The following is a 22,727-nucleotide window of genomic DNA, read 5'->3' on the forward strand; positions in this document are numbered from 1 at the left end:
CTGCAATCATCTCTGAAGGCAAATTTGATCATCCACCCCCACCCCTGCCTACAATACTCTCTGTTGCACTCAGAACTAAAATCCAAGTTACTTAACATGACCCGCAAAGCCCCCAGTGACCAGACCCAATCACATCTCTCTTCACTCTCCATTTCTAGTCTCCCCACCACAAGGCCTTTGCACATGCTGTTGTCTTTTCCTCTGCTTTGCCTGGCCAGTTCCTATTCACTCTACAGTTCTTGCTTAAATGTCACTTCCTTTACTCCACCATACCTCCCTCTGCTCTTTGTTTATGGCATTTATAAAAATTATAATTGTTGGATTATTTGAGTGATTAGCTTTTTAGTGATCATCTCCTCTACCACACTGTGAGCTCAAGGAGGACAAAGCCACAGGTGGGGGCAGGCTTCCAGGTGCTAGGGAAGGGACTCACTTGACACTATCAGTCCTGTGGTTGGCAGAATAATGGCCCCCCAAAAATGACCACAACTGAATCCCTGGAACCTGCAAATATGCTATGCTACATGGCAAAGGGGAATTAAGGTTGCAGATGGAGTTAAGACTGTTAATCAGCTGACCCTGAGTTGGAGAGATTAGCCTGGATTATCCAGGTGGGACCAACATAATCACAAGCATCTTCATAAGTGAAAGATGAAACCAAGAGAGGCAGAGTCAGAGTGAAGCAATGTGAGAAAAACTTGACCAGCCCCTGTTGGTTTTGGAGATGGAGGAAGCGGGACACGAGTCAAGGGATACAGTTGGCTTCTAGAAGCTGGAGAAGGCAAGAAAACAGATTCTGCCCTAGAACCTCCAGCGAGGAATGCAGCCCTGCTGACACCTGGATTTCAGCCCAGTGGGACCCGTTTCAAACTTCTGACCTCCAGAACTGTAAGAATATGCTTCTGTTCTTTCAAGCCACCAAGTTTTCAGTGACTTGTTACAGAAGCAATAGGAAACTAATACAACTTGCATTATACGGATGTGGAAAACTGAGGCTCAGAAAGGTTGAGGAACTTGCCCAAGTGCACACAGCTTGCAAGAGGCAGCGCCAAACCTGTCAAAGCCCGAAGTGCATTATTTTCACTAATTCTGCATGAGAATAGGTCTGGCTGGAAATGGAATAAATTTTCAGGCAATTTCTAAGATAATTCTACATAAAAACTTTTGTAATTGGTTGTTTCAAGTCTGTCGCCCTGACGGACTGTGAGCTCCTGGAAGAGATGTGTGACCATCTTACTTACTACTGCATCCTGAGTGCATAGAATAGTGCCTGGTGCATGGTCTGTGCTCAATAATCAAGACCTCACTGAGAAGGTAACATTTGAGCAAAGATCTAAAGGAGGTGAGTGAGCTAAGCAGCTATTTAAAGCAAAGGAGGGCTGGCCCTGTGGCTTAGCGGTTAAATGCACACCCTCCGCTGCTGGCTGCCCAGGTTCGGATCCTGGGCGTGCACCGACGCACCGCTTCTCCAGCCATGCTGAGGCCGTGTCCCACATACAGCAACTGGAAGGGTGTGCAGCTATGACATACAACTATCTACTGGGGCTTTGGGGGAAAAATAAATAAAATTAAAAAAAATAAATAAATAAAGCAAAGGCAACAGCAAGTGCAAAGGCCCATTGGCAGGGTCACACCTGGTGATTTCACAGAATTACAAGGAGGCTGGTGTGGTTGGAGCACAGTGGATAAAGAGAATAGTAGGAGGAGGTGACATGGCCAGATCATGCAGAATCTGCTAGACCATTGTAAGACTTCAGCATTTTATCATAGTGAGATGGGAGCATGGGAGAGTTTTGAGCAGAGGAAGGACAGAGCATGACTTTAACATGATCCTTCTGGCAATTTGTTGGAAGATGCACTGTAGAGGGACAGAGGCTGAATGACCAGGGAGGCGGTGACCACACTTGTCGAGGCGAGTAATGATGGTGGATACAACCCAGGTGGGAGCTATGGAAAGCTAGGATTCTGGATTCATTTTGAAGGTAATGTTAACAGGATTTGCCAGTGGATGGGATGTGGGGCGTGAAATAAAGAGAGGTCAGCGAGAATGCCAGCATCAATTGGTAAGATAGGACATCATGGGAAAGCTCTTTATAAAGTGCCATAAAAACATAAGGGATGGATTGTCATTATTAGGGTCTTGAGACCCAGGCGCTTTGCTCCCTACAGCATGATTTGTTTATTTCCCTTCCCTGCATGATGCCTCAGATAACATCTTTCTTCTCATTTCCAGCTTCCTCTTTCAGCTACGAAGGCAACATTTCTCTTTGCAGACTTCCGGCACGTTACCACTTGTGGTCTCTCAACTCTGAGCTTCCCATTACTCACAACTCAATTTCTCACAACTCAAATCCACCCCAAACTAGAATAGCAACCCAGCTGTGTGAGTGGGCACCTGCCAACCTCTCCTGCTCATCTCCTATCCTATCCCATCAGCCATGCTCACTTTCACTCAGTTCTCCAAATTCCTCTCACTGTCAGGATCTTTGCACCTCACCCTGCAGATCTTGAGACTTGCCAGCCTCCATAACTGTGTGAACCAATTCCTTATAATGGAACTTTATACACTCACACACACAGATATGTGTGTGTGTGTGTATATATATATATATATCTCCATCCTATTGGTTCTGTTTCTCTGGTTAACCCTGACAAACAAAAACACCTACTATACGCCAGACACTATTCTAGGCACTGTGGATTCAGCAGTGGAACAAGACACACAAAATTCTCCACCTTCACAGAGCTGATAATCTGGAGAGCTGGGGATGAGGGATACAATGTCAAGAATGGAGAAATGACTGAGAAGATGACACGTAAGCTGAAACACAAAGAAGGTGAGAGAGGGAGCCACGTGTATATGCAGGGCAAAAGCTTTCTAGGCAGAATAAACTGTACATACTAAGGCCCTCAGGCAGGACCCTGCCTGGCATGTTGGAGGAACAGCGAGGAGGCCTGTGTGGCTGGAGAGAGTCAGTGAGGGGAAAAGAGGGAGGAGGGGAGGGAGGAGGAGAGGGAGGAGGAGGGGGAGGGAGGAGGAGAGGGAGGGAGGAGGAGGGGGAGGGGAGGAGGAGGAGGGAGGAGGAGGAGGGGAGGGAGGAGGAGGAGGGGAGGAGGAGGGGAGGGAGGAGGGAGGAGGAGGAGGGGAGGGAGGAGGAGGGAGGAGGGGGGAGGGAGGAGGGGAAGGGAGGAGGGGGAGGGAGGAGGAGGAGGGGGAGGAAGGGAGGGAGGAGGAGGGGAGGGAGGAGGAGGAGGGAGGGAGGAGGAGGGGAGGAAGGGAGGGAGGAGGGGAGGGAGGAGGAGGGGAGGGAGGAGGGGAGGGAGGAGGGGAAGGAGGAGGAGGGGGAGGGAGGAGGAGGGGGAGGGAGGAGGAGGGGAGGGAGGAGGGGAGGGAGGAGGAGGGGGAGTGTTAACATAATGGAGCACTTACCATGTTCCACGTACCACTCTAAGCACTGCCTGTGCCCACCTCATTTAATCCTCATCAAAACCCTGTGGAATTACCTCCTCTTGCCCTCATTTTGAAGGAAACTGAAGTCTTGGGGAATTTACTGAAATGCCTGAGGTCCCCAAGGCAATGAGCACCAGAACCAAGATTTGAACCCAGGAAGAGTGACTCCAGAGGACCTACCTCTTAACAACTCCACATGGAGGGGAATCCTCACAACTATCCCATTAGATAGGGGTCGTCCCAATACCCACTAATCAGATGATGAAACCGAGAGATGGAAGTGCTTGCCCAAGGCCTGATTGCCTTCAATCTGGGGGAGTTTCTTACCAAAAGCCGTCCCTGTCAGATTCAGCAACCGACCTGCAAGCAGAGGACAGAGAAGTTGTTAGCTGCCTTGGAGATCTGGCCATGAGCCACCCTCTCACCCAGCCAGGCTCTGTATTTCCCTGGGTGCCAAGGTCACGGTGGCAAGTTATGGAAGCAGGCGTTGGTATGTGATGAAGAAAACCCAGTCTCTTCCTGGAGATTTACCTACATCAGCTCACGAGTTCTTCACACCTTGCCAGGTGAGACAGGTGGGACAGTAGCCACTCTTGGCACCACTCCCCATCCACTGTACCAGGGTGGCACACTCATCTGTTTCACTGGTCCAGAAGCGATGACAGACAGATGCAGGAGTGTAACAGCACAGCCATCCCCTTGCCTCTGAGCAGGTGAACGTCTCTGGTGCAATTCACACTCTAGAGCTCCAGCGGGATGGGCTGTGGCTAAACCTCTCCTGAAATGCCTTCTGAGTGCCTAGTTTCTCCCCCTGCCCTATCCTGCTCCCCTCACTCCTGCAAGTGTCTGCAAGTGTCTCCTGAGAGCCCTCTCTTCATGAATTACTCACACCAGAATCCCCATCTCAGGCTCTCTTTGGTGGAAACTAACCAAAAGATGATGGTAATCCTTATTTTTGTTTCTTTTGTTTTTATCTTATTTTAAGAAGGGAATAATTGCTTCTTGTAAAAATAAATCAAGCAATGCAGAAGTGTATAAAATTAAACGTGAAGATCTCCCTGTCCCCTATCCTTATATTCAGAGGTAACCATTGTGTAAAGCTTAGAGTGAATCCTTCAAGGCTTGGGTCCTAGTCACAAAATCAACCATGCAAATATAGTATCAAATAGAAATAAATTTATAAATTCACATAATTTTCTTAACACAAATGGGATCATGCAATCTGCAATCTTCTGTGCTCTCTAATACAGTAGCTACTATTTACACTTAAAACTATTAAAATTAAATAAAATGAAACATGCCATTCCTCAGTCATATCAGGCATTTTTCAACTGCTCAATAACCACATGTGACTAGTGGCTGCTGTGGATATATAACATGTCCATCACCATGAAAAGTTCTTTTGGGCAGCTCTGTTCTATTTCTACTTGCTCTTTCACTCAACAGTATGTCTTGCAAACCAAGAGAAGCAAAATTTGTCAAGCGTTGAAGCTGGACAATGGGCACATGGCCATTTGTTATACTATTTTCCCTGCCTCTGATTGTTTAATATTTCTATAATAGAAATTTAAGAAAATAATACATTTTGGACAACTTTCCAAGTAAGTCCATATAGACCTAGCTCATGCTTTTTAACAGCTGCATAGTATTCCATTGTATCCATGAGCTATAGCTGTGCCAGAGATAGCGAGGTAGCCAAAGATCAAACAAAAACTCCACACTCCCCTTTCTATGGTGTGGAATTGTCACTAGGAGGCAGCTGCCCAACCGTGGACTACATTTCCCAGCTCACCTTGCATCCAGGTATGGTCATGTGACCGTGAGAGGAAGTGACATGTGTCACGGCCAGGCCTAGGCTTTTATAAAGTGGGTGCGCCTTCTCCACTGATTCCTTCCCCCTTCTGCCGCTGTCTGCAGAAGACTCTGAGACCCTAGCTTGGCTGAGCCACAATACAGAAGGATCTGGGTCCCTGAATCATCGCGTGGAGGAACTCACTCACTAGCCAGAAATATCTGCATTGGACTCTTAAACAAACAAGAATTAAATTTCTTTTTATTAAGCCACTGACAGTTTTGGGTTTATTTGTTACAGTAGCTAGAGTTATTCTAACCAACACAACAATTGACCCAACCAGTCCCTGAGTGTAAACAAACATTTAGTTTATACCAGGTTGTTACCAGGATAGTACTAACATGCACACCCTTGAGTGTATAGTGAGATATCTCTCTATGTTATATGACCATTTCTTTGGAGTAAATTCCTGGATGAAGAATTGCTGTGTCAAGTGTATGTGCATTTTTATAACATTTTACTAAGTGTAATATATATATAGAAAAGTGCAACTATCATAAGTGTACAGTTCAATGAACTCTCACAAAGTTAATACACCTGTGTTTATGGATTTTTAATCCTGATAGTACCAAATTTTCTCAAAGGTTAAGCCTTTTGAATTCCCGTTTATAAATTTCTTGTACATCCCTCTCCCATACTTTTCTCACACTCTCTATGTGGCGCACATATTCTTTATTTATCCACCTAACTTCCCCACACTGTGCCAGGCTTGGGCGGGGTCCCAGAACTGTGGAGATTAGTACAATCTCTTTCTCACCAACCAAAGGCTTTCTGGGCTCAGGTTTATTAAAAATTTTTATTAAATACTTTTTTATTATTTAAAAAATGATAGTTTTTTAAAATCAAGGATGACCTTTTTGGAAATATATTGACGTAATTTTCTCTTTTCCACTTATAGGGATGTGACCCCCCTCCTCAAACCCATTCTGCCAAAGGATTTCATCTCATTCAGGAAAATTTCAGATGTCTTAGCTGCAGACACACAATGACAGCCAAACGATAGTGTTCAGATTTTCATTACCAAATTGGGTTTTTGAGTTCCCAAGAAGACAATAGTCTTGAAAGCAAAGCCTTACAAGATGCATAAGTTTGGGGGGTCTAAAGTACAGAATGGTAACTATAGTTCACAATACTATATTATATACTTAAAAGTTGCTGAGAGTAGATCTTAAATGTTCTCACCACAAAAAAAAAATGGTAATTATGTGAGGTGATGAAGGTCTTAGCTAATGATATGGTGGTAATCATTGTGCAATATATAACTGTATCAAATCAACACATTGTATGCCTTACACTTGCACAATGTTATATCTCAATAAATTTTATTTTTCAATAGCCAGGCTTGGAGGACTGGAAGATAGAGATTTCATTAAGCTGTGGTGTAGAGAGGACTCAGGATATGATGTAAGGGATATACCTGTTATACAGGCAGAAAGAAAACTGTGGGAAGCTAAAAGAGAGACAAGACGAAGAAGACTCACCAGGATTCCTGCTTCTCTGCCATCTCACCTCAAGGCTAAATGTAAGTGGAGATGGGTCACCTCAGAGACTTCCAGATAGGAGTGGGTGAATTTAGGGGCATCAAGGCTAAGGGGTGACTTCTCCCAACAAAAGCTTGCTTTCTGCTGTTGCCACATCCAACATGGTGTGGGGGCCAAGGATTAGAACCAGCAGATGGGGAGAGCTAGTAGGTGACCCAAGAAAACTCTTCTGGTTTCTGTAGCCTGGTCATGGAAACCAAGAGCTACTGCATGGACCCCTGGGAGATGCCAAGCTTTTGAGAGGATTGATGGACAAGCAAGAACCAAGGTAGAACCATGCTCCATCAGTAGACAAAGCACCCCACCCAGAGTCCACACTTCACAGCTACAAGATCCCATAAGCTGCACCTATACCAACACCCAGACGCCATCTTGGGAGGAACAAGAGCAGGGTGAGAAATTTTGAAAGATTAAGTCTTCACACAATATAAACTGGGTTTTCCAAGTAAGACTAAACCGAGAAACTGAGACATTGAGAATACTAAGAGCTGACAACGTTTTCCTCCTCTATCCAACAGGAGCTTATATGGAAGATGAGAATTCTTAATTAAACATAAAAAATGTATTTTTTTCACATTGAGTTGTAGTTTGATTAAATTTCCTCCCAATACCCACCACACTACCATTTATGAAGTTCTTATTACACATATCAGGTGGTTTACAAAGTTACCTCTTTTGATTCAAGATTCACAACATCCCTGTGGGATAGGAACCTTGTTATCTGTATTTCATAGCTGAGGAAACTGAAGATCAGAGAGGTTATGTGACTTGCCTGAGGTCACATAGCAAGTCCAAGGCACAAAGGAAAGAGCCTGGAGTGGGAACCAGGAGACCTGGAAGTTATCCCTTGTTCTGCCACTAACTAGCTCTCAGCAAGTGACCAGCTGTCAGCCTCTGAACAAAAGAATCTCCTCTCCAGAAAACGTCCTCCCACCACATTGGACATATGGATTCTCTTGGACCAACTTACGCCATGCCGCTGATTCCGGTGGGGTTGATGCAAATATTCCGCAGCTACATATACCACAACCCCCTGTGTAGAAAGAAAAGAAAAATACCGTGAAGCAGCAAGAAGCTCTTTGGGCTCAACCTTAAAAATTACTCCTGGCATGGCCTCAGGTTTGATGAGCTTACAGGAGAGACCCAATTGAGTGAGAAACATACATTATTGCACGTAATCTTCACAGCCACCATTCCTGCTTTTCTGCACTTTATTTTGGTTTTTCATTTTGATTGTATTCATTTTCTTTTCAATTACAAAAATAGCTCCAGCCGGTTTTCAAAGACGTACAATAAAACACGCATTCTCAAAAGGAATGACATCTCCCCCAAAAGGGCAAAACTTGGTTCTTTTGGGAAAGATGAAAAAAATCTTACTCTTTTATGTATAATACACATATAGATATACATATAATACACAAATAGATGTACAGTCTATCTGTGGTATTAAAATTTCATGAAATGGTAGGGCAATTAGTTTTTTTAAATATCTAAAAGGCAGTGTAGTCCTCCAGCATTTAGTTCTTCTCCAACATCATCATCATCATCATCATCCTTATCCCTCACCACCGTCATCATCACTATCATCACCACCACCATCATCATCATCACCACCATCATCACCTTCATCACCACCACCATCATCATCTTCATCAGCACCACTGCCACCACCACCACTACCATCATCATCCTCTTCATCATCACAACCACCACCCCCATCATCATCATCACCACCATCATCATCACCACCACCACCATCATCACCACCACCACCACCATTATCATCACCCTCACCATCAACATCATCAAAGTCATCATCACTACTCTTTGCTGGTTGACTTCAGGGCATAATGAGGGGTGCTAATGGCTAATACCAGTGCTGACACCCCAAAGCATCAACCCTGCATTCCTGCATTTGGAGTCCATGACTTATCTGCTCCTTCTGATGAAGACTTCCAGTCAACCAGTTCCACAGACCCAAACTCCCAACACTCCAACTCACCATCACTAACTGAAATTCTCTTACTCATGAATTATCTCAGAGGCAACCTAGTATCATATTTAAGCATACCAAATCTGGCATCAAAATATGCGGGTTTCAAAATCTGGCTTCACCAATTACAGACCATGTGGCCTCAGGAAAGTTATTTAATCTCATCATACCTAAGTTTCCTGCTTCATAAAATAGGAGAAACTCTACAACAGCAGAGGAAACCCACACTTGTCACTTAGAAAAGATCCCTCATTCTTAGATTTGAACCCATGACCCAAACTCACAAGACATGTCAAGGAAACCACAACATAGAAGATAAACAATACCAAGATAAACTGACGCCTAAAGAAGAAGCAATAAGAGGACAGACAGAAAGTCTCCATCTCATTGTCCTGATCTCAGCACAAATATAACCCCCTCAGAAATGTCTTTCCTGACTTCCGCCTTCAATACAACCCCCAGTCACACTCTATAACAACTTCTTTCATAGCACTTATTATTACCTGAAATGCTTTTGTTTATTATTTGGGGTAGCATAGTGTAGCGATAAAGCATACAGACTCTGGACCAGACTGCCTGGTTTTAAACCCCGACTCCACCCCTTACCAGCTAAGTGGTCTTGGGCAAGATATTTAATCTCTTTTGCTTCAGTTTTCTCCTTTGTAAAATGGAGCTATTGATGACCCAATATCAGAGAAATTCTGTGAGGATTGAATGCATTCTATATTTGAGGAACTTAGAACGATGGTAAGTGGGTGGTTGCTGTTACTGTTAGTGCCTTCTTTTCTGCCCACCCCCTCCTACTAGGATGTTAGCCCCACGAGAGTAGGAACCTTGTCTGTTTATTCACTTCTCCATCCTCACTGCCTAGAACAGCACCTGATACATAGTAGGTACTCAGGAAATACATGTCAAGTGAATGGCTATAAAGGAATTCTGCTCTGACGGATGGAATTCCCTGAGCTAGAGTGATTTTTGTCAAAGGTCCCCCAATAAAGGTGTTTGCAGTGTCCAACCCACATTTATGATCTCTTGGCTGGACGGTCCATGGCCCTCCCTTTTTCCTACAGCCTGTTTCCAGCCCAGGCTTCCCCGAGTGCCCCATTCAGCCTCACACTCACCCCAGAAGAGGAGCAAGATGAAGGTCCACATCGTGCTGCGTTTCTGTCACTCAAAGAGGGGAACCTTTTCTCTGTTCTCTGGGTTTTCAATTACAGGAAGTGCAGGAAGAGTGCAAGGGTGGAGCTGGAATTTCTCAACACTGTGAGAATATCATGACCCTTTTTGCTGAGTTGCTCCCACTAAATGAGGACAGGGTGGCAAACCCCTTATATTCTCCTCTCATCACTGTGAAGAAAAATTGGTCTGGCTGCTGTGTCACTATGTTCTCTCTCTCCATTTCTCTCTCCTTCCCTCCTCCTCTCTTTTTTCTTTCCCCGCCAACATTTACCTCCCATCTCTCATCACCTTCTTCCATTGCACCCAATGATAAATGGGCTTCCACCTCTTGACTCCAATGAGGCAAGCCCAAACTCAAGTGTCTCTTCCCAGCCTGCTCCATAAAAATAACCACCATAGCCATCATGTACCAGGCACTGTGTAGACACATTGCCAACAAAATTTAATTTCATCATCATGTCAACATTATAAAGTAGGGATTCCCACCCCCACCTATTTTACCAAAAATTACAAAAGGAAACTGAGGGTTGGAGAAGAGATGTGACTTGTCCACGATTACTTGGACCTGAGATTTGAATCCAGGACCCTCTGAATCCAAAGTCTAGAGTTTAATCATCTCATCTGCCTTCAGCTCTCCACTATATCTGATCATATCCATCATCACCTCAATGCACAACAACACTCCCATCCCATTCCCAGCTCCCCAAGCCAACCCAACATACATACATGCACAATCTCATAAATATGGAGGTCTAGTAACACCTTAGTTCGGGTCCCCCAGAAGCAGAGGCTGAGACAAGAATTCTGGTAAGAGTAGTTCTGCAAAGAGGGCCACCAAAACTCCAGCTAGTGAGGGGGGAAGTGAGATAGGGAAGGGAAAGAGCCCACAGCAGGTGTGTTATCAAGCAGGTTACACAGTGAGAAACTGGATCTTAATCTCCCTGGCACCTCTAGAAGGCAGCATAGAGTGCACTCTTCAGAGTTATCCCAACTGAGGGGCGAGGGAACTGGGGTGTTTATCCACCAGCTCCTGTCACTCACAGATTGAGGTTCCAGAGTGTAACACTCTTGATAACAAAATGCAATGGCTGGCAGATGTCAGTCTAGTGTGTCCTGAGGGTTTGAGGGTCACGGGGGTTGGCAGGCACCAAGAGTATCTGCTACAAGCTAAAAAGTGAGATGGAAAGACCAGCCCCAAGTTCTTGGGAAGAAAAGCCCCACTTGTCTTTGCATTCTCCCTTTTGATCTGTGCAAGGCAAGATACCCATCCTGGAGTTATGATCACTGAAGCAGATTCATCAAGGGACCCTGCCCCAGTGAGGCTGCAGTTAAGAGCCAGCACGAAAATACAGCAAATTCCACGAAGAAGGAGGATAAACAGAGCTGTGTTGTGTTTGAGAAGCACTGGAGGGTAAAAGCAGACTCTGGAACCAGCTTGCTGGGGGGTTCAAATCCCATTTCCACCGCTTGCCAGTCATGTGTTGTCCTGGGCAACTTCTCAATCTCTCTATGCCCCAACATTCCCATCCATAAGATGGGCCCAGTAATGGGAGGATCCACTTCGTGTGGCTGACATGAACATCCGAGGAGCGGTCATATGTGACGTGCCTGGAACAGAGCCTGGCACACAGGAAATCTCCAAGTGTTGGCTATCACAGTGATAGGGTCTGAGGTCAGACAGACCTGGGATCAAATGCTGACTCTGCAAGATATTCCCAAAGTGACCTTGGGAGGTGACTTGCCTGTCTGGGCCTCAGTTTCTTCATCTGGAGAATAGGAATAACAATAGGTCCTGTCCCAAAGGATCGCTGTGGAAGGGATGCAGTAATGTCTGGTAACATTGCTACCTGGGAGGGGATGCTGGGACTTGCACTTTCTTCTATAATCCTTGTTCAATGCATCCAGGAGTGTGGACCCTAGAGGCAGAAAGACCAATGGGGTAGCTTTAACAGATGTCCACAAATTCTTTGATACTCCTGCGTTCAAGAGGGGGAGCCTAATTCCTCTCTCCTTGAGTGTGAGCTGGATTTAGTGACTTGCTTCTAATGAACAGGAAAAGGAGGATGTGACATTGTGTGACATCTGAGACACCTGAGGTTGTAAGAGTCATTGTGGCTTCCTCCGTGCTCTCTCTTTCCAGGATCACTCACTGAGGGGAAGCCCGTCACCACGCTGTTATGACACTCAAGCAGTGCAGTGGCGAAGCCCCTGTGAGGAGGAACTGAGATCTCCAGCCCTCTGCTCGACTGCCACCTCGTTAGAGACCTCAAGCTAGAACCACCAAGCTAAGCCACCTCCAGATGCCTGACCCCGATACAGTAGAAGAAAATAAAAATATGTTGTTTAAAGCTGTTAAGTTTTGGAGTAATTTGTTACACAGCAAGAAGTAACTAACACACTGAGAAGCAACGTTTCCCCATCAGTAAAATGACGATAATAACTTCATAAGGTTTGAGGTTTCATGTGAGAAAATCAAAAAATCCTGCATGACAGATTAAATGCTCAAGAGTATTAGTTACTGTTGTCAATATCATTATCCCACTATGCCAAATGGCTACAGCTACTCATAGGAGGCATGGTACCAGCCACAATTGAATTGAAGAGGTCGCCAAAGATCATTTCATCCAGAATCTTCTGAAGTAGGTGAAAGGGTTGAGGCATTATCCTCAGGGCAATTTAAGGAGGTTCAGGAAGGGAGTAATGGGCAGGTTGGTGTTTTACAACACTTGTGCTGTGTAGAGTGGGTGTTGCACAGGATGTGGTCATGGGTGGGGAGACAGGGAGAAAGTGAGGCTGATCCAAGAGAGAGAAAAGAGTGGTGGTGGTCTGGTCTAGGGCAGGGGCTGTGGAGATGGAGAGGAATTTAGGAAGTAGGAACAGAATTGGGGTAACATCAGAATATGGGTGGGGAGTCTGAAACAGAAGGAAGAGTTGACTTTTGGAGGTTAGATTAAGGAATTGGAAGGTTTTCTGATCAAGCCCAGATTCCTCCTGGGGATGGGAATGGGATGAAGTGATGAATGAGTCTTCTGCTGCTGCCATAATGAATCACCACAAACTTAGAGGCTTGACACAACACAAATTTATTATGTTACAGGGCTGGAAGTCAGAGTCCCACATGAGTCTTATGAGGCTGATATCAAGATGGCAGCTGGTCTGTGTTCCTTCTGGAAGCTCCAGAGGAGAATCTGTTCCTTGCCTTTTCCAGCTTCTGGAGGCCACCTGCATTCCTTGGCTCAAGACTCCTTCCTCCATCTTCAAAGCCAGCAGTATAGCCTCCTCAAATCTCTCTCTTCGAATCTCTCTCTCTCTCTTCTTCTCCCTCTCCCTCCTTCTCTCACTCATCATCTCGATAGATAGATAGACAGACAGACAGACAGACAGATAGATAGACAGATACATGCATACATACATACATAGAAACATGGATAGATACATATATAGATACACAGATAGATAGATCACAATCTCTCTCTCTCTCTCTCTCCCCCTCCCCCTCAATATCCTTCTCTTATTCTCTCTCTCTGACCCTTGTGCCTCCCTCTTAAAAGGACCCTTGTGATTACATTGGACCTGCCTGGATAATCCAGAAAAATCTCCCCATCTCAAGATCCTTCACTTAATCATATCTGCAAAGTCCCTTTTTCTGTGTAAGGTCATATATTCACAGATTCTAGGGATTAGGATGTGCGCAACTTGGGGTGGGGAGCCACATTATTCTACCTACCACAGGTGGGGTCTGGGGTCTTGGTGAGTGATTGAGCACTCAAGATGCCATTCACCCTTCAAACCCAAAAGAGGTGACCAAGGCTATAAAATCTGGACCGCAGAGGTCCTGCAGGGATGAAGGAAGGCGTAAGGGGAGAAAAAGGGGAAGGATGGGATGGAGGAAATGAACCACTCCAGTCAAGCGATTGCAGAAACCTAACCCCTTGTGACTTTCCTAGAAAAGGGGAAATATAAGGACACTCAAGATGGAAGAGGTCAGCCTGGAGGAGCCCCAGAGATGTCACTCATCCTCACACTGTGTGTGGGGGGCTCCAGGGAAGCCCTGCCCAACTTGACCATGCTCCTTCTGTGTTCTAAACCCTCCCATGGCTCCCTATTACCTTCAGGATGAAGTCCAGGCTCATTAATACGGCACTCGAGACCCTGCCTCATCTTAAGCTGGTCTCCCCCTCTAGCCTCCCCACTCCCCCAAAACCCCAGTCATCCTAAACTAATTGAAGCCCCCTGTAGCGGACACTGTTGATGCCTCCCTGTCCAGCCACCCTTGAGCAGGTGGTGCACCCATCTCCCAGCTTCCGGGGGTGTTGCCTGCTCACAGCTCACAGCTTCCCCTTCCCCAGAGGACTGCTTTCCAGTCCAACAGCTGCACAAACTTTCAGACCCAGCCCACAGCCAATAACTGGTGGTCACAGAGGTACAAAAAGCCAGCCCTCACCCCAAGGTGAGATCAACTTGGTGGTGTTGTTCAGGCTCCAGGGCTCCACATGGGATTAGGCTGAGGCTAGATTCCAGCTGAGACCACCTCCTTGCTCAGCTCCTCGCTCTGTCCTACCCTGCTCCTCTCACTCCGCCTCTGCTAAATGCCCTCCCTCAATAAACCCCATGTCCAAAAATCATCGTGTCAGGGCCCATGTTCCCAGACCGCAACCAATGCCCAATTATGTTAACATTTTTCTGCACAGGTGATATTCAAAGTATACGATTCCTCGTCTGGGCAGGGCACTGACCATACGGAATGGACACTGGCTATGAGACTCAGACAAGATCCTAGGGGCCACCCCTGGTGCCAGCCACTAACTCATTAGTAGCTGGATTGTGTGATATCTTATGGTAGAGGATAGACATGCAGCTGGACTGAAGTCATGATTTACCAAATAGAATGGAAATATATCCATATACTTTTTTAAGTTTAAGATGTACAATGCATTGATTTGATACATTTATATGTTGTAATATGATTACCACTGTGGCATTAGTTAACATCTCCATCATGTCACATGATTATCAATTCTTTCTTGTGGTGAGAACATTTAAAATCTAGTCTTTTTGCAACTTTCAAGTACACAATATGGTATTGTTGACTATAATTACCATGCTGTGCATGAGATCCCCAGAACTTATTCATCATATAACTGCAAGTTTGTACCCTTTGGACAACATCTCCCCATTGCACCAACACCCCAGCACCTGGAAACCACCATTCTACTCTCTGTTTCTACAAGTTCAGCTTTTCTTAGAGTCCACCTATAAGTGAGGTCATACAGTACTTGTCTTTCTCTGTCTGACTTACCTCACTTAGCATAATGCCCTCAAGGTCCATCCATGTTGTCACAAATGGCAGGATGTCCTTCTTTCTCATGGCTGAATAATATTCTCTCATATATATGTCACATCTTCCTTATCCATTCATCTGTTGACAGACACATAGGTTGTTCCTACGTCTTGGCTATTGTGAATAATGATGCAATAAACATGGGGGTGCAGATATCTTTTCAATATCCTGTTCTCATTTCCTTTGGATATGTACCCATAGGTGGGATTACAGGATCACATGGTATTTATCCAAGAGAAATAGAAACATACCTCCACAGAGTGACTCACACACGAATGTCCACAGCAGCTTTATTCACGATTACTGAACACTGGAAAGAACCCAAACGTCCATTGACAGGTGACATATCTACACTGTGAAGCGCTGACTTGCTCAATGACGTGGATGAATCTCTAAGACATTATGCTGAGGAAAAGAAATCTGACATAAAAGACACAAAGGAGTAAATGCTGGAATATTTCTGTACTAGTCAGGGTTCTCCAGAGAAACAAAACCAATAGAAGAGAGAGAGAGAGATCTTAAGGAATTGGCTCATGCAGTTGTGGGAGTTGGCAAGTCCAAAATCTGTAGGACAAGCCAGCAGGCTGGAGACTCAGGTGAGAGTTGATGCTCTAGTCTTGAGTCTGAAGGCTGGACACTCAGGCAGAATTTCTATATTTCTACATTACCGTCTGGAAGCAGAATTCCTTCCACTCTGGGAAACCTCAATCTTTGCTCTTAAGTCCTTCAACTGATTGGATGAGGCCCACCCGCATTATGGAGGGCCATCTGTTTTTTTTCAAAATCTACTGATATAATATTAACCACATCTGAAAGATACCTTCACAGCAACACCTAGACTGGTGTTTGACCAAACAACTGGTCCCCAAAGTCTAGCCAAACTGACACATAAAGTTAGCCATCACACAGTCCAACAATAGGAAATTCTAGAGGATGCAAACCATATATAGGAGAGAGAGGAGGAACAAATCAGTGGTGGCCTAGGGTGAAGTGGAGGGAGGGATGGATTAGAAAAAAGGCTCGAGGAAAGTGAGGGGGATGATGGAAATGTTCTTTATCTTGATTGTGACAGAGGTTGCCAAAACACAGCAAATTTTACACTGTGAAAGGAAGCTGTGTGTTGTACGCGAATCATCCCTCGATAAAGTTGACGAGATTGGCTCCAAAATAGAGTCCCCACCATTCTGCCAAGTTATTTTATTGCCATTCTATATAAAGGGACCAAATTATTTTATGCTATATAAATGGAGCAAAAGACATGAGTTTTGAGTTTCTCCAGAGAAGCGCGGTCTCTTAAATTTGTTTTCATATGGGGCTTGATCTCATTTCACAAAGATAAATACATTTGACCTTAGAAAGCTAAGAAACAACCTCTAGCTATAATTCCTTAAAAATTAAGATGCAACAACAAAAACGTGTACAGTTTCTATTTCCTAACTGCACACTGACTGATAAGAAGTATTTCTTGGAAACCCCATCCTCAGCGATAGTTAGAGCTCGGCCACACTCTTTTCAATCTACATTGTGTGTTGTTGTGTGAATTGTCACAATTTGCTTTCCCATCCCCTTGGAGCGGATTCCTGGTGTTTGCAAGCCCTGCTGGACACACACGCTCCCTCTGCAGATTACTGCAGAAACTCAGTTCCATGAATGCTCTTACTTATCATTCCATCTCAAAGGCAGAAGGAACAGCTAGAGGAACTGTCACCCTAGACCTTCAGACACTCCCAGAAGTAGAACCAGAGGAAGATGTGAAAGTGCAGAAGCTTGGAGAAGAAAATAATACATCATCATATTTGCTCCCCAAGCACAGGGCTCAGGGGCCAGAATTTCAGGGAAGTTGATCTGCAAGAATCTAGAGAAGAAAAAAATGAGCCTCCAGGCCTAAGCCTCTGAGAGGGAAGAAGGTTCTAGAAGGAGAGGGACGTCTGAAGGGTACACTCCAAATAAGGGACAATAAATTCTGTGAGCTTAGAGGACTGGCTTTTCTGGCAGATAGCATGAGTTTCACAGTATTAGTTTGCTAGGGCTGCTGTAACACAATATGACAGTCTACGTGGTTTAAACAACAGACATTTATCCTCTCACGGTGCTGGAGGCTGGAAGTCTGAGATAAGGTGTCAGCGGGGTTGGTTTCTCCTGAGGCCTCTCTTCTTGGCTTATAGATGGTCACCTTCTCCCTGTGTCCTCATATGGTCTCCCTTCTGTGCAGGTCTGTGTCCTAATCTCCTCTTCTCATGAGGACACCACTCATATTGGATTAGGACCCACCCTAATGACCTCATTTTACCTTAATTACTCCTTTAAAGGCCTTGTCTCCAAATACAGTCACATTCTAAGGTCCTCGGGGTTAGGGCTTCAACATGTGAATTTGGGGAGATGCAATTCAGCCCATAACATCTGCATTCCAGCTCCAACTATTTAATATGTGACCTTAACACATGATAGCTTCTTTGACCCTCAGTTTTCTCATTTACTAAAAAATATATGTCTACTTCACATAGTTATCTTGAGGACTAAGTGAAATAATACATGAAAAGCATTTAGCAGAGTAGTAAGTACACAGTAAATATCTATCAGCTACCATCACTATTACTATATACTGCATACAAATATGTACATATATTATTTTTACAGGATATTATAATGAGGTTTTCTGTTAATTTGGCTGCAGCCCCCAAATGTTGGAGAACATAATAAGAGGAAACAACAGAGCTTTATTATTTCATCCAAGCAGAGCTTGCAAAGGAGATGACTAATAATCAACCTTCTGACTCCTTTGCCAAAGGTTCAGCAACTGTTTCTGTAGAGGGCCAGGTAGCAAATATTTTCAACTTTGCAAGCCATAGGGTCGCTGTTGCAACTCCATTGTTATAATGTGAAAGAAGCCATAGATGTTATGGATGGATGTGGCTGTGTGCCACATCTGTGGACACCAAAATTTGAATTTCATATACTTCTTATGTGTCATGGAATATTCTCCTTTTGACTTTCTTCACAATTTAAAAATGTAAAAACCATTCACAGAAGCACTATTCCCAATAGCCAAAAGGTAAACAGAGCCTAGATGTCCATCAATGGATGAATAGATAAATAAAACGTGACACAGCCATACAATGGAATATTATGCAGCCATGAAAAGGAGTGAAGCAATCCACAACCAAAATAGAAGAAGATTGGCAACAGATGTTAGCGTAGGGTGAATCTTCCTCAGAAAATGAAAAAAAAAAAGTTATATTTGTTAAATGCCCAATAATCTAAAACATTCTAGTTATTAGAAAAATTAGTTAAAAGTCACAGCTGTTGCCAACAGGTATCTGATTATCTCCAGACTTCATGCTCCTTATGCAGGGAGAATTGTAGTCCTGGATTTAGGAAGAGCCCTCAGGAGAGAGAGGCTTTCTGTTGTTTTGACTGCACTCCCTGCCCAGAGAACGAGATTTCCAATGGGACAGGTGAGTGTATGCCTTACAGAGACTTTCTCTACCTCTCTGTTATGTCTGTTATTCATCCAAGGAAAGGTTCTGGATGAGACCTGCAGAGTCAAAATGCTTCCTTAGTCAATTTAGTAATTGACTATTATAACAGGCCACTCTCCTTCTTGAATTAAGGTCATGTATCCTAAATAAAAATCAAATCAGCATTCCAAATCCAGCTATATTTTATAAGAAGGCCATATCATGACTGAGCTTGGGTCATGCCATGTAATTCAGTACTCTAGTCTCTGAAAAGGGAGAAATAATAATCTCGACAACTGTAGAAAAGGACATTAAATTCAACACCCATTCATGTATTAAAAAACAAACAGCAACAACAAAAACAACTCTTACAAAATCAGGAATAGAAGGGAACTCTGTCAATCTCATAAAGAGTATTTACAGAATCAAAGTTTATGGCGCAGTGTTGAAATCAAGGATAAGAGAACGTTCATTTTAATTTCTTCTATGAAACATACACTGGAGGTCCTGCTTAATGCAATGTTGGTAGAAAAAGATATAAAAGGAATAATTTATTGGAAGGGATGAAATAAAACTGACATCATCTTCAGATGATATTATTTTATAGGTATAAAATCCAGATAAAGTAATGAATTAACTGAGTTTAGTGGTGGCTGAATATAAGGTTAATATTCAAACAAATTTTTATTTCCATCTACCAGTCATAAGGCATTCAAAATTTAAATTTTAAAAGATGACATTCGCAACACCTTAGAAGTTTGAAATACCTAGAAATAAATCTAAGGAAATTTTTGAAAGACTTCTGTCCATAAGTTTAGAGAACTGCATTTAGAAAAATAAAAGAAGACTGAAGGAAGTGGAGGGATGAACAATCTTTACGGCTGAACAGACCCAGTGTTTTACAGGTGTCAATGCTGTCCAAATTGATCTACTGATTTCACACAATTGTAATGAAAATCCTGACCTACTTTGTTCTGGAAATTACAATTGATAAGATTCATATGGAAAGCAAAAAGGAAAAGCATAGCTAAGATGATCTTGAAGACTAAGAATAGAGTGGGAGGAATTACTATACCTGTCATCAAGTATTATAGCATCACAATAGAGTAGTTTCACCATGAGGATAGACAAGGAAATCAATGGGAGCAAATGGCGAGTTCAGGTACAAACTGGTCATATAGGGACTTATATATGGACACCTGATTTACAACAAGGAAACACTCAAGAGTAGTGAGGAAATGAAAGACTTTTCAATAAACCATGTTGGGTAAATCGGCTGTCTGAGGATGGAGAAAACAGTGACTCTCCAACCCTAACTCAGACCATCCACAGAAATTATCAGGCAGATTGCCGTTCTAAATGTGAAAACTAAGAGACTTGAAGGAACATACAGAGGAAGCAGGGATGCCTCAAGCAGAAGGAAAAAACATGCATTGATACCTACAGGGACGAGTGGGCATGGAACAGTTTGAGAACCACATAAAGATTTAGGATACTTAAAAATCAGAGCAGAGGGAGCAGAGATTGGCAAGACCAAGGTTATGTAGTGTCTTCTTGGTCTTTCTAAGAGTTTATGGGATAATTTAATCGAGGATAAACATGATCCCGTTTTCATGTAGAAATATCATTCATGATGCTGGAATGGGGCAGGGAGCGAGATTAGAAAGTTCTCGTGATAACATAGGAGAGAAGTGACTAGAATCTAAACAACAGTAGTAGAAGTAAAATCAAGATGAAATGTATTATAGTCATTTTGGATCACATAAATTGTGTCATTTTGAAACTCCCCAGGAGTGAAGTCTATGACTTGGTCATCTCTATTTCCCTGGATCTTAGGAAATTATCTGGCTCATGGTGTTTTTCCAATGAGTGCTGGGCTGTGGAATGAATACCTCCAGGCCATAACTTACACGGGTATAACTCAGTGAGATACGGAGGTACTTTGACTCTCTTCTGAGACAAAGTGCTCTTAGGAAAATGAACATAAATACTGAGAAGAATAATGGCTTTATTTATTTAATCATATAGAAGATGGGAAGTATTAATTGGGAATCATTCCCCACAAAGCATTCTTTCATTTTGTGTCCAAAGCAACAAAGGAAGACAATTTGCTTAAACTTGTCCCATGTCCTTCCTTGGGGGCATGTGAATAAGAGAGAATGACTGAACCTGGGCTGATGACACTTTGCATATCTCCCCAGACATGGATCAGTGTGTGACGTGTCCAGATCATCAGTACGCCAACAGAGACCGAGATCGCTGCCTCCAAAAAGCTGTCACCTTTCTGGCTTATGAGGACCCCCTGGGGATGGCCCTGGCCTGCACAGCTCTGTGCTTCTCTGTCCTCACAGCTGTGGTCCTGGGGGTCTTTGTGAAGCACCGAGACACTCCCATAGTCAAGGCCAATAATCGGACTCTCAGCTACATCCTGCTCATCTGGCTTAACAGAACAATTGATGCTTCTTAGAAGTCAATCCTGCTCCCACGTTTGTTCCACATCCACACCCTCTTCTAGGCCATCCCATCCATTTCCCTGGCTTCAGATACCATTGATGAACTAGAAATGCCCATTGAGTCAGCAAGATCTGACTTCACCCTCAGATCCAAATACCCATCTGCCCACTCACCACATCAGTGACAACTCGACGACTCAGCTCACAGTGAGCAGGTCCCAAGTTGAAACAGCCAGTTCTCCAAATAATCACCCATATCTCAGAGTCCCCTAAACCTTATTTGGGGGTCTGTGAATAAGAGAGAATTACTAAACTTGGGCTGATGACACTTTGCATCTCTCCCCAGACATGGATCAGTGTGTGACGTGTCCAGATCATCAGTACGCCAACAGAGACCGAGATCACTGCCTCCAAAAAGCTGTGACCTTTCTGGCTTATGAGGACCCCTTGGGGATGGCCCTGGCCTGCACAGCTCTGTGCTTCTCTGTCCTCACAGCTGTGATCCTGGGGAACTTTGTGAAGCACCTAGACCCTCCCATAGTCAAGGCCAATAATCGGACTCTCAGCTACATCCTGCTCATCTCCCTCACCCTCTGCTTCCTCTGCTCTTTACTCTTCATCGGCCGTCCCAACACAGCCACCTGCATTCTTCAACAGATCACATTTGGATTTGTTTATACTGTGGCTGTTTCCACTGTCTTGGCCAAAACTATGACTGTGGTTGTGACCTTCAATGTCACTGCATCAGGGAGGAGGATGAGGCAGTGGTTGGTGTCAGGGGCACCTAACTTCATCATTCCCATCTGCTCCTTTACCCAGTCTCTGTGGGATCTGGCTGGGAACCTCTCCTCCCTTCATTGACACAGATGCACACTCTGACCATGAACGCATCATCATCATGTGCAACAAGGGCTCGGTCACTGTCTTCTATTGTGTCCTGGGACACCTGGGTTCCTTGGCCCTGGGCAGCTTCACTGTGGCTTCCTGGCCCAGAGCCTGCCTGACCTCTTCAATGAAGCCATTTTCCTGACGTTCAGCATGTTGGTGTTTTGCAGTGTCTGGGTCACCTTCCTGCCCATCTACCACAGCACCAAGGGCAATGTCATGGTGGCTGTGGAGACCTTCTCCATCTTGGCCACGAGTGCAGGGCTTTTAGGCTGCATCTTTACCCCCAAATGCTACATTATCTTCCTAAGGCCAGAGAGAAACACAACAAAACTGCTAAGAAATAAAATACATTCAGGGAGAAAATAATCAAAACATGCTTTTTTGCCATGGGTCTCCCAAGAATTTGCATACACCTGAAAAATAAACTACCATTTGTGTGTGTGGGGGGGGGCAGATTAGCTCTGAGCTAACATCTGTTGCCAACCCTCCTGTTTTTGCTGAGGGAGACTGGCCCTGGCTAACATCCATGCCCATCTTCCTCTACTTTATATGTGGGATGCCTGCCACAGCA

General features: G+C 44.2%; 1 protein-coding gene and 1 long non-coding RNA gene across 3 annotated transcripts in view; one reads left to right on the forward strand and one right to left on the reverse strand.

Moving 5' to 3' along the window:
* The window catches only part of LOC106802447 (adhesion G protein-coupled receptor E1-like), a 46,104-nt gene extending 36,090 nt beyond the window's left edge, over window positions 1-10,014 (reverse strand). For both annotated transcript variants that reach the window (XM_087425583.1, XM_087425582.1), the window contains exons 1-3: window positions 9,959-10,014; window positions 7,815-7,877; window positions 3,779-3,811 (exon numbers count right to left, since the gene is read on the reverse strand). In XM_087425583.1, the coding sequence (XP_087281709.1) occupies window positions 3,779-3,811; window positions 7,815-7,877; window positions 9,959-9,989 (127 nt within the window). In that variant the 5' untranslated portion in view covers window positions 9,990-10,014. The remainder of the gene's footprint in view (window positions 1-3,778; window positions 3,812-7,814; window positions 7,878-9,958) is intronic.
* Window positions 1-22,727, forward strand: part of LOC147912154 (uncharacterized) — a 199,621-nt gene that overhangs the window by 138,069 nt on the left and 38,825 nt on the right. The window lies entirely within an intron of this gene.

The sequence above is a fragment of the Ceratotherium simum genome, chromosome 39 (assembly GCF_057802395.1).
Source record: "Ceratotherium simum simum isolate JZ-2026a chromosome 39, ASM5780239v1, whole genome shotgun sequence".
Taxonomy (NCBI): Eukaryota; Metazoa; Chordata; class Mammalia; order Perissodactyla; family Rhinocerotidae; genus Ceratotherium; species Ceratotherium simum.